Source organism: Gigantopelta aegis, chromosome 6, assembly GCF_016097555.1.
Source record: "Gigantopelta aegis isolate Gae_Host chromosome 6, Gae_host_genome, whole genome shotgun sequence".
Taxonomy (NCBI): Eukaryota; Metazoa; Mollusca; class Gastropoda; order Neomphalida; family Peltospiridae; genus Gigantopelta; species Gigantopelta aegis.
This window is the reverse complement of record NC_054704.1, coordinates 95,197,138-95,209,308: the sequence shown is the minus strand read 5'-3', so window position 1 is coordinate 95,209,308 and position 12,171 is coordinate 95,197,138. Positions and strand designations below refer to the sequence as shown.

The 12,171-nt window shown below is 36.0% G+C and overlaps 1 protein-coding gene and 1 long non-coding RNA gene across 3 annotated transcripts; both read right to left on the bottom strand.

The window, feature by feature from the left end:
- Window positions 1–1,039: 1,039 nt before the first annotated feature.
- LOC121375453 (protein FAM32A-like) lies at window positions 1,040–4,756 on the bottom strand. Of its 2 annotated transcripts, none has more exons than XM_041502919.1 (4): window positions 4,695–4,756; window positions 2,405–2,564; window positions 2,140–2,193; window positions 1,040–1,611 (listed from the first exon to the last, which is right to left on the bottom strand). In XM_041502919.1, exons 1-4 carry the CDS (start codon window positions 4,706–4,708, stop codon window positions 1,543–1,545), a joined length of 297 nt encoding a protein of 98 aa, XP_041358853.1. In that variant the 5' UTR covers window positions 4,709–4,756; the 3' UTR covers window positions 1,040–1,542. The 2 variants fall into 2 exon arrangements, with proteins under 2 accessions (XP_041358853.1, XP_041358852.1); XM_041502918.1 differs by having other exon boundaries at window positions 4,648–4,742.
- Window positions 4,757–10,433: 5,677 nt separating this feature from the next.
- On the bottom strand, window positions 10,434–12,166 carry LOC121375585. The gene is made up of 2 exons (XR_005958325.1): window positions 12,098–12,166; window positions 10,434–11,421 (listed from the first exon to the last, which is right to left on the bottom strand). It is a non-coding gene; the product is annotated as an uncharacterized LOC121375585 (long non-coding RNA).
- Window positions 12,167–12,171: the final 5 nt, after the last annotated feature.

Here is a 12,171-nt window from a genome sequence, read left to right as displayed (position 1 = left end):
CATGTACATGTATCAATGAACAGAATTTTATTTATTCAACTTTGCTATAAATAGTATATCAAACTAAAACAAAAGAAAATTATCTATTAAACGGTGATGTTTTAATAATACCATTTTCAAATATAGGTTTGTAGTGTCAAACAAAATAAATATAGTTCTAAAAAAACCCACACATTTATTCTTATTGCTTTTCATGGCAACCAGCGTGGTCCGTCTGGGATCGTGCACCACAACTGGTAAATCAAAGGCTGTGGTAGTGCCACCCTGTCTATGGGATGGTACATATAAAAGATCCCTGGCTACTAATGGAAACATGTAAATTAACAAATGTTCGATACCCAATACCTGATGATTAATAAATCAATGTGCTCTAGTGGTGTTGTTAAACAAAACAAACTTTTATTATTATATTATCATGGCAACGAATCCAAAGGTAACATTTTGATACAAACCTGATAAGGTTTGAACATAATACATGTTAAAAATAATTACAGTAACATTCTCTGCTCGGACTGATAAATCAATTAAGATGAAAATTTCTAATCACAGTTGTAACAGAAACACACTAGGTTTTCCAAATCTAATAATTTAAGCAAGAAGCTGGTAAGGTTGGACAAAAACTGTAATAGCCAAAAGTATTTTACACTGCCTAATAACTAGCAGAGTGCTTTCAATAAGAATGTAAATTAACAACTGTAATGTGACATGACGTGAATTTATTACAAATCGACTACTTCTTTCATATTGTTTCCTATACAATATACAACAATTAGAGGTGTATGTTCTGGAATTTTTTAAGAATTTGGTCCAACATAGATTTTTAACCTAATTTGGGGATGCTGTATAACCCCCCCCCCCCCCCCCCCCCCCCAAATATGTTGAGCATCTGAGAAGTTTGTTTCATGGTTCAAAATGGCGGAAAATTGCCTTATGAAAAGTATGTATCCCAACAATCTTTATAGGATTTGTTTTGGCATTAACATATATGTCGATATATTATTTGCTTGGTGAACTTAATCAAACATAAGAAAATTCTTTATACGTTAAAATGGATTTATTAAAAAAATTTCAGACAAGACGACCGCAAGAAATAAGTTCATGGCATAACTGTTTGTTCAGATCCATCGAAAATTAATTATTATTCTCATTTAGTATTCTGTTCATTGCTGTCACAGAAATACCTTTATAATTCAAGCATGGATCCATGAGAAAGGTGCATGGGATGCACACATCTTCCCTGAACTTTGAAATGTCCAAATTCAGTGTCCAGTATTAATGGATTAATTGATGATTTGGGGGTTTTCCAGCAGGGAGATATATTATCTTGGTCAAATGCATATTTCTTGAAAATATATCATGCATGTTTGCATACTTTGGAATAAAGTAGGACACACTTTTTAGCAATTGCTCCCACCCCTCCTTAAAAAGATCCTGCATTCATCACCATAATTAACCCTTTAAATTGAGAAGCTGGCACATCTGAATGACACCACACGTAATACTATTGATGTTGACAGGTAACAAAGTGATCACCATCATCCTTCACTTTGTCCAGCTCACTTTGGGAATATCAAAATGTTCTGTCAGGGTATCCAAATGTCTGTTTAAATGCTGAAAATAAAAAATAAAATACATATTAAACGACTACCGGTATTACAATCCCCTTAATTCGTATTAAACTGAATCTTTTTTCTTTTTTTTTAAAAGACCCACAAAAAAACAAAAAACCCACCAACAAAGAAAATTTAAATAATTTACTCGTTCGACCAAAAATGATGGAAATTAAAATACTATATCAATGGTGTAGCCAGCATGAGGCAGACGAGGCACTTGCCTTGTCTGGACTTTCCCCCGATTTATTTTATTTTTCTGATGACACCGATATTTATTTTATAGGTCTTGGTTTACCTTGGCACTTTTTTCCTCCCTGACTATGCCCCAGTACATGTTATGTGATTATTTTACAATCTCCTTAGTTTAAATTAACTGAATATTATTTTTAAATATAAATAAAACAAATAATAATAATAATAATAATAATAATAATATAAAAAACCAACCAAAAAGACTTAAAATTATTTATTTGTTCCATTTAAAATATTTCAGAATTGTTTTGTTAAATATATATAATATATATACCATTATTCTTTCTTTGTGACTTGTGCGAGCCTTCTCCAAAATCTGTTCTGTTTGCTGAAATAAATTTAAAAAAACTTCCATTAGTGATACTATTCAAAGCAGATAAAACTTAAATATTTTGATGATCACATGAAAAGCAGTTATTAAAAAGTCATATACAACCTTCTGTATATTGCTCTAAAACTCTGCTAAAAGGCTTTGTTTTATAACAAACAATGATGGGGTTTTTTCAGTTACTTGTGTGAATAGTAACAATTTAGTTTACCCTTTTTTCTTTACTTCTTTCATACGCCAGTTCTGCTTTTGTTTTGTTGGATCTTTTGGAGGTAGCAGCAGCAGAATGCTTCTCCTCTGCTTCATCTGTGATGGCCAGGGTCTGTCCCAACTTCTCACGGTCCTTATCCTTGTTCCTTTTCTTCTTTTTCCTGAACAATATAAAAATACATAAATTTTGTATAGTTTTCTTTCATAAATGCAGGCGATGATGGCAACATGTCATGTGCTTTAAAAATGGAAGTAAACATCATAATATATTAAAATGTGGAAGTAAAAAAAAAACTGGGGTTAGACTTGTACAGAGACACTATACTCGTAATTTATATTGGGCCGTCACACTAAAGTAGTAAAGATTTTGCCTGTTGGTCAATCACAAACTGTACTGAGTGTTTCGACTAATAAATATTGCTTAAATAAAACTTGTGCTAGATTTCAGCATAGTGTTAAATGCTTGTGAAATACCTAGGCTAAGAATGCTGACTTCACAGTAAAAAACAACCAACCCCAAATGTTAATAAAATTAAAATTTACTGTCTTTTTAAAATCCAGCTAACTTATTAAATGTCACCTCACAATCTTACAAATTTATATCTAACATTATCAAACAAACATGATTATTGTAAACTAATTTTATTCAGTGTACGTTTAACTGCAATTTGTATAAATACTGCCTGTTCATTTCCCAAGATCGCGATCTGCAAGCGTGCTCTCGACCATGGGTACGAAATTAACAAAGACAAAGGAAATAAACCAAATTGCAGTTAGGTATTCATTGATGTGAACAACTATTGTTTTTCTACAAATTTACATCAAGATTTACTTCTGTGTAATTAAATGTCCACAACAATGTCATTGGCTGAACATTCTTCCTAACGTTCGCGAACTATTTGATTCGTGTCCCTCGTGTCCATTTGGTTTTGTTTTCGCTCGGTCTGGCCCTACTCCCATGGCTAGTGATATTCAAGGATGGGCTAGTAAGTAACTGCTATCGCCATGCCCGACAGCTATTGATAAAAAAGTTGTTAAATGCTGCATTTAAGTCTATTTGGTAAGTATAAATATCCTACCCCCACCCCCACCCAACCTTAGTGTTTTTAATCTCTATCTCTCTCTTTAGGTAACATATCCAATTCTTACTATTAGTAAAACTTTGTTAAATAAAGTAGGGCTAGTGAATTTTTAATTGTGGCCAGTAAATATTTTAAATCGCTGATCCCATGGCTAGTGGAGTTAGTAAAAAATCTATAAGCCCTGTATTACGCTTATTGAATATTTGGTATTATTATTATGTTTGAGGTGTTGGATAGATTATGTAACCGTTTGTTCACATCACAAGATAAAAAATAGCTAAGCCAAAATTTTAGCCACTTGCAAATTTTATTAGTCCCTGGTAGCCTAATCATCTTGAATAAGCTTACAATATTTTGCAAACAATAACCGTCAAAATAATAAACGTCAGTACCGATACTTCATTTTTTTTTTTATTGGGGTGGGATGGGAATTTGTGAAAATAAAATTAAAATTGCGAACATTTGATCCCTACAAAAATATATATGATATGATATGATATATTTGACAAAAGGTACTTTTTATTTCTTTCATCTTTTAAAACTTAAAATTAATAGTGTCCATAGTTTTTTTTACCTTTTACGAAATATGGAGTTCAAGTGAAAATACGGTAAGATATGCTATATTTATTGTGTACAAAGCCAAAACAAGGGTGCAAAAAGTGACTGTTGTGGACCTTTGCCTAGGACTTGGTAGACGTCCAAGTTTAATGAACCATCACAGTTATGGACAGTGCAATTATGGATTGATGGCACATTGTCCAAACAAAGGGGAGAGTTGATAACTTTTTGTGGGCGATTATACTATACATTTTGGTATAATATCCGCCCGGTCCCCTCCATTATTATTTTTAGTTAGGGTTGAGGGTTAGGGTTAGGGTTGGGGTTATGGCTGGGGTTAGGGCTAGGGTTGGGGTTAGGGTTGGAGTTAAGGTTAGGGGAAGTGGGGACCGGGCGGATATTTTTCCTACATTTTGGTCAAATTGGTAATGGCGAGTTGACCAGAATTCTCTACGCGATTACTGTAGTTAACGATAATGTATTACAATAACATACACTGTCACTGTTTGGAATATTATATTATATCTCTTGAAGTATAAGGCAGCCGTAAGCAAACAAACGACAAAATAATTGTAGTTACTCTGGACTACATTTAAGACATTACTTTTTGATTTTGTGATCAAGAACACCTTTCAGTTTTAAACTTCCAACCTGAACGTTTTCATACGCAGACATCTTTCGACTGGTACTGTCAGTTGTAAGCGAAATTGTTTATCGATATTAGTTATAACTATCCTTTGCTTTTGGTGATTTCCTCCGAAAGCTCCGTTGATTTTCAAACATAATATATAACATCGTTTTGCGCGCGTCTCTCTCTCTCTCTCTCTCTCTCTCTCTCTCTCTCTCTCTCTCTCTCTCTCTCTCTCTCTCTCTCTCTCTCTCTCTCTCTCTCTCTCTCTCTCTCTCTCTCTGTGTGTGTGTGTGTGTGTGTGTGTGTGTGTGTTTGTGTGTAATTATATAAATATTACATCTAAGTAAATAACAGTAATGTTAACAGTGAATATAAAATTAATCTGTACAAAATAAATGACAAGAGTTTTCAAATTAAGTACTTTGTGGGTAGGCTATATTTTGTTTTACTATTTGAGCCTTTATTATAAACTTACTTAAGTTAGTACAATCGAGTATATTTAATGGGTTTAGCATTAGGGTAGGGCCAGGCAGGTCTCCCGGGCATAATCTCTGACTTAGCCAGTGACTTGGTCCCGACAGGTGAGGGAGGGGGAGGGGGCAGGGGGGGGGGGGGAGTAGGGGTGAGTTGGAATGGGTAGAATATGGAGTAGAAATTAGTGTAAAAGTTAATAGATTTGGGGGTTTTTTAATTTAAAAGTTAACCAGCCAAAAATAAAAAAGGAATTGACTAATAGGCCAAATATGTATATAAATGGAAACAATCCAAAAATAAAAGAGAGAAAGAAAACCTTTAGCATTAATAAACATCATTTAAATTCATGTTGGATGACAATCTTATTTGTATGGTTATTTTTAATTATTAAGGCGAAATATTTTACAATTTAGTAAAAAGCGCCTTTCTGTCTCTATCATGTTTGGACAAAAAGGGCAGCATCTTTCTTGTCTTGGAAGTTGGGGATTTTTATAACTTCCTGTTTTAATATTTAAATTATGTCAGCATGTTCTTAGTTTTATAACTGCAGTTCTAACGGTTTTGGTGGATAGCATATCTAAATAAGCAGCTTTAAAAAATATATATATCCAGCCTTCTACGTTACTTTTCCATCTAGGAGCCAGATGACGCCTACTTGTATTTTTATATAGATAGTATTAAATATTTTAGTCGTCAAATGCACAGGAATGAATGAATGAATGAATGAATGAATGAATGTTTAACGACACCCCAGCACACACAAATATCTGCTATTGCATTTTTAAACTATGGTAAACGCAAGCATGAAGTGATGAACAACATCAATATAAAAATGCAACAGTTAAATTAAAACTGTAAAGAACTGTGAACAAATTACAAATATCACAGATAGCTAAAATTAAAATTTAGAATACAATTCAGTACTACGAAAATAGCAACAAAAGTCCTTGGAAGGAATCAGCTGTTGGGGGGGGGGGGGGGGGGGGGCGTTTTTAAGAGTGTCTCTAGAAGGGCACAGTAGATATGAGGGAGGCACCCTATGGGAGTCTCGTTGAAAGTTCTTAGGACTGTTTGTAATGGACTGTTCTCAGTGTTGGTCAGTTAATCCTAATAATAACTACATCATTATATTATATAGGCCAAACATTACCGAATTGTGTGCGATGTTAGAAGATGATCTTAGAAATAAATGCACTGATCGCAGTTACTGCATGCTTCTGCACCTGTAATTACAGTCTTATGTTAATTACGTGATTTGTAATTTAGTTAACGACACCTCAGCATATTTAATAAACTACTACTATTTGATGTCTAACATGGTTATTTCGACACTTCCGGGTACGAGAGGAGGAGGGAGGAAAAACGAGGGGGACCCACTGAGCCGCTACTGTCACACAGGCTACTCCTTTTAAAAATAAGCAGGCGATGTTTATATATAGGACAGTACATATCACAGTCTTTGAAATATTAGTCGTGGGGCACTAATTGGGAAGGAAAACATTCAAGTAGATCTACACCAAGGTCGATTGATTCTGCGTTGACCCATTGAACCTCAAGTAAGCACTCTACCACTGAACTACATCCACCTGTCTGTTGTCAGTACGTGTTACAAGCATTTTTTATGTATCTCATGGATGGCAACAGGGGAATCCCCTTGTCGTAAGCGTATAAGTCTTTCGAGATGCAGTCGTGTTCCTCTAGCTTTACCTATGCTTTACGCCAAAGCTACGCGTTGTTTGGGCTATACTACTAAACTTTTCCTACGACTGTCGAAATGCTGTCGTGGCGAACACGTAACACTAAAATATTTACGACTGCTTTGAGTTACAAGCCCCAGGGATCGTTGTAGACATTGACGAAGCCAAAAGATGTCATAGTGACATAAATTCATTGTTATGTAACGCCGTGGAATTAGCGCACGCACATACGCACGCACGCACGCACGCACGCACGCACACACACACACACACACACAAATGCAAATCCGCTACATTTTTGTTCGTAAGAAGCACGGAATATTTTATATGCACCGTCCCACAGGCAGGATAGTACATACCACGGCATTTGATATACCGGTCATGATGCACTGGCTGGAATGAGAAATAGCCCAATGGATCCACCGACGGCGATCGATCCCAGGCGAACGATTTACCAGTGGATCTGTATATGTTGGTAGATCTCATCCATGCGGACTGTAGTGTAGAACGTCCTTGCATGTCGCTGACCACCGGAGCATTGTTTAAAAGTTTGTTTTGTTTAACGACGCCACTAGAGGAAATTGATTTATTAATAATCACCTATTGGATGTGAAACATTTGGTAATTTTGAAATGTAGTCTTAGAGAGGAAACCCGCTACATTCTTTTCATTAATAGCAAGGGATCTTTTATAGACACCATCCCACACACAGGATAGCACATACCACGGTCTTTGATATACCAGTCGTAGTGCACTGACTTGAACGAGAGATAGTCCAATGGGCCCACCGACGAGGATCGATCCCAGACTGACCTCGCATCAAGCGAACGCTTTACTACTGGGCCACGTCCCCCCCCCCCCCCCCCCCCCCCCCCCCGGAGCATGGATGCACCTTGCAAAAGAACCCACGTTCTGTGATGAACTCCCTCCTGAGATCTGTGACATCTCTGGCGTGATGTTTCATGTAGGTGCCGTACATCTGGCGAGAGCGATTTTGACTGCCGCCAAGACAATTGAATCCAAAAGAACTGATTTGGAGTCAACTAAAAGGGCACATAGCTCGTCATAATGATGGTAAAATGACCACGGTAAGGAAAGAACTGACACTTGCTTTCAACTCTGTCACACCTACAAACTTCTCTGACGCCGTCAAACATGTAATAGAGATCGAAGAAGATTTCTGAAAGCAAAATAGTTTTATAAGAAATAAAATAACACCAGTGATAGTCTCCCTTAACGAAAACAGTGATGAAGAAATGAGTTCGTCGAGTGATTAAGTTGCTTCTCCCTACCCATCAAGCATATACATAACAATTTATTCCAATGACATTCATTATTAGTCACTGTCAAACAACCTATCAATTGATCAAATATAAACGTGTATTACAAAACACGGACAATCAATATAAAGTCATATAAAATACACCTACAACCTGGCAGTCATAATGTATCAACCTATCTTATAGTTACTTTACGGTGTTTTATCATCAATAGCACCCAAACCTATTTATTTTTGTATCAGTACATTACATTAATGACATAGCAGGCGTGGATCCAGAAGTTTTTTAATAGCGGGGGCCCAAAACCCGTTGCTGCTTTAGAACAGGTGGATAGGATACGTTTTAATTTTTTGTGTATTCTGTAATATATATTCTTTTACAAAAATACAGTGGGGCATGTCACTTGGACTCCACGCCTGAATCCGCGCCCGAATTGTTTATTGACTTATGTTGTTATGTTATATTGTTAATCTCTTCTCTGCCTGGGTTATAAGATCGACACCCCACCCCTTCCTTTGAAGACTAGTTGGGTTTTTTCCCCTGTCCTACCCAATCTTCCACGACTGGTATATCAAATGCCGTGATATGTATTGTCTTGTTTGTGCGAAAATGCCTATAAAAGATCCCTTGATGTTCATGGGAAAATGTAACTGGTAAATGTGTCATACTTGTCAAACATTTGAAATCAAATAGCGGACGTTTAATTAATTAATTAATGTGCTCTAATAGGAAGGAAATGTTTTATTTAACGACGCACTCAACACATTTTATTTACGGTTATATGGCGTCAGACATATGGTTATGGACAACACAGATATCGAGAGAGGAAACCCACTGTCGCCACTTCATAGGCTACTCTTTTCGATTAGCAGCAAGGGATCTTTTATATGCACCATCCCAAAGACAGGATAGTACATACCACGGCCTTTGTTACACTAGTTGTGGAGCACTGGCTGGAACGAGAAATAGCCCAATGGGTCCACCGACGGGGATCGACCCTAGCCCGACCTAGCGCATTAAGCGAACGCGTTACCATTGGGCTACGGCCCGCCCCTGTGCTCTAATAGTGTCATTAAACAAAACTAGCTTAATTTTATTTTACTATTCTTGATATATATGATGTGGAATACTGAACGGAACGGTGACTCAAATTGAAAGGAAGGAAGAAGAAGAAATTATGTTTTTATTTAACAACACACTGAACACATTTTAATTAAGGTTACATGACGTTAATGACCATAGAAATAATGACTGATAAAACCCGCTGTTGCCACGCAGTGGGTTACTCTTTTCGATTAGCAGCAAGGGATATTTTATATGAAGCATCTGACAGACAGGATATGTCAAAATTACCAAATGTTTGACATCCAATAGCCGATACTTAATAAATCAACGAATGTGCTCTAGTGGTGTCGTTAAACAAAAACAAACTTTAAACTCGAAGCAGAAGTTAACTAACTAACTAACGAATCTTACAAGTTAAAGTTTAGAATTACAAGACATGGTGCAGCTAGACAAATTAAGCCACGTTACTTTAAAGGTATTTTTTTTTTTTTCATGGCATGGTGTCCCCTCTTTCCTAGGCCCTGTCTTGCCATCACTGGGATCGTTCGTGTATAAAAGGAAGGTTATTTAACATTATAATAACTGGCGATGTTGGTGCAGTAATTAAACCATTGGCCTAAAGACTGATAGGTAAGATGTTCGTATCTCGGAAACGGCTCCATGCCAGATTGAGTGTATAGTAGGTAATTAGGTTCGCTGGAACAGAGAGGAGGAGGGGCCTATACCCTTCCTTTACCACTTCTGTAGCATTATACTTTTTTCCTTCTGTTCTCCCACACGCGCACACCCAGGCACACGCACGTACGCACACAAGCAGACACACAGTCACATACAAACTGCAGAAAATTGCTATTCTGTTCTTCAAATGCTAGGAAGTCGCCTTTAAGGCTATTCAAACATCACCCTCACCCCCACCCTCACCAATCACATCCCGAGGGTTTGGTTTTCATCAATTCAAATATCATCCCACCGTCACCAATCCCACCCCGATGGTCTGGTTTCCATTTTCAAAAAGCCTCTCTACACTCCAGGGGGAGCTGTGCTGACCTTTTCCTTACTAACAACTGACCTCCGTCCTTGACAAGAAGCCCAGATAGCTCAGATTTGTCCCAAAGATCATGACTGCATTCCAATTTGCTACTGAGTAAAAATCGCATAATCTGATATATAATTATTTCAATGGCAGATATCATAAAAAAAGTAAACTGTAAAATCAATTTAAAAAATAAAACAGACAAAAGAAAATGCTTAAATAATTTATTAATCTAAATCTACATGTATCAGAATGGATATCAAACACATTATAAAATGAAAATAATTCAAAACCACTGTAGCTTGAGCACTGCATTGTATTTGTTGCAGTTATGGATATAGTAGAATAAGTAGCAACTAAAACGTCTGTGGTATATAATTTGTTTAGAATAATATGCATTTTCAAAAACACTGAACATGTAAACCCAGTTTTCTCTATCAGGAATAGACCAACTTCCTAATCATTCGCTTGTCATACATAATACTGCTGTATTAAACAGTTGTGTGGTTTTTCAATGCATAAATCTATAAATTTCCCTTTTCACACACAAACGCAAAGTTGAAAATAATATGCTAATACTATGATTTAAAAGAAATTATCCAAAATCCAAAAGATGTTTCTTTGAATTGTTAAAGTAAGTTGTAAAGAATGTTTTAAAAATACAGATACTATTGTACCTATCTTACTTTAGTTTTGTTACGGTAACTTATGAAAAATGTATCTAAGTGGTTTAAGTCTTAATTGAAGAGTTTATAATGGTATGACATGACAATTTCGTCTTCAGTTACTAAACACATATACTGGAATTATTGTTCTATTTAGATACTGTTTTCCTTTTCTGGTTCATATTATTATCATGCTAACTAAATATAAAAATAAAATAAAACAATCCATCCCTACAAAAGCCCAACAAAAAACCCACAAGAAAACCCACAGGAAAATAAATGTCAAGTTCACTGGAGTTTGAACACAAAACAAAATATTCCACTTCTGAGTATAAGTACATGTGGTCTTATTTGACTAGGTCTTTATGCTGTTCATATTTATAACATATTTGTATAAGTCCATTCTTGCACATCAGAGAAATCTCATTGTTACTGTCCATGGATGGATTGGAATGCTAAAGAGTCCAGGTCTATATTCTTCTTACTTGCATTCGGCGCCCAGTTCTGTTCTTTCGAGGAACTGCGTTGTAGTTCTGAAAATAAACCAAACACAAAGGACTAAGTAAAAATCAGCCATCATTGTAACAAAAATATATATATATATATTTCTATGTATGTATACTTTCATTTGGATAAATGTGGTAGGAATACGTGTGTATGAAAAGTGAGGATGGAAGGATGGACGGGCATAGCAATGAATGAATGAATGAATGAATGAATGAATGAACGAATTGATAGATTGATGAACGGACACAAGGACAGATGGATGGATTATACTTTATTATACTGTCATTTCTTTACAACATTTACTGAACACCATAGCTTTTGCAGAGATTTAACAAACACAAATTTGTAGAAAACTAGTGTGAAAGGCACTGTTCAAAGAAGCTCAGCGGATCAGTCATCAGTGATCACTAATTGTTTTCAGTTATTATCTAGCTTATATCTAATTAAGATTTAAGTATGTTATCCAGGCCACCCATAGCAATCCTGACCATCTAACCTAGACATGGATTAGTTGGTTGGTAAAAAAGAAGTTTTAGATTTTGCACACCGGGTTAAGATTTCGCACAATTGGAATTAAGATACAAACGTGATACGTGACTGCCCACGAAGCTGCTACAGCCTCGACAATCTATAGCAAACATATATATAACAATATCTTACCATCAACAATCTATAGCATGCATATATAAGACAATGCCTTACCATTAGTTTCTTGTTCCATGCATCTTTGACAGTCTCTTTGGATGATCCCCAGATTGAACTTGGGAAATACTGTA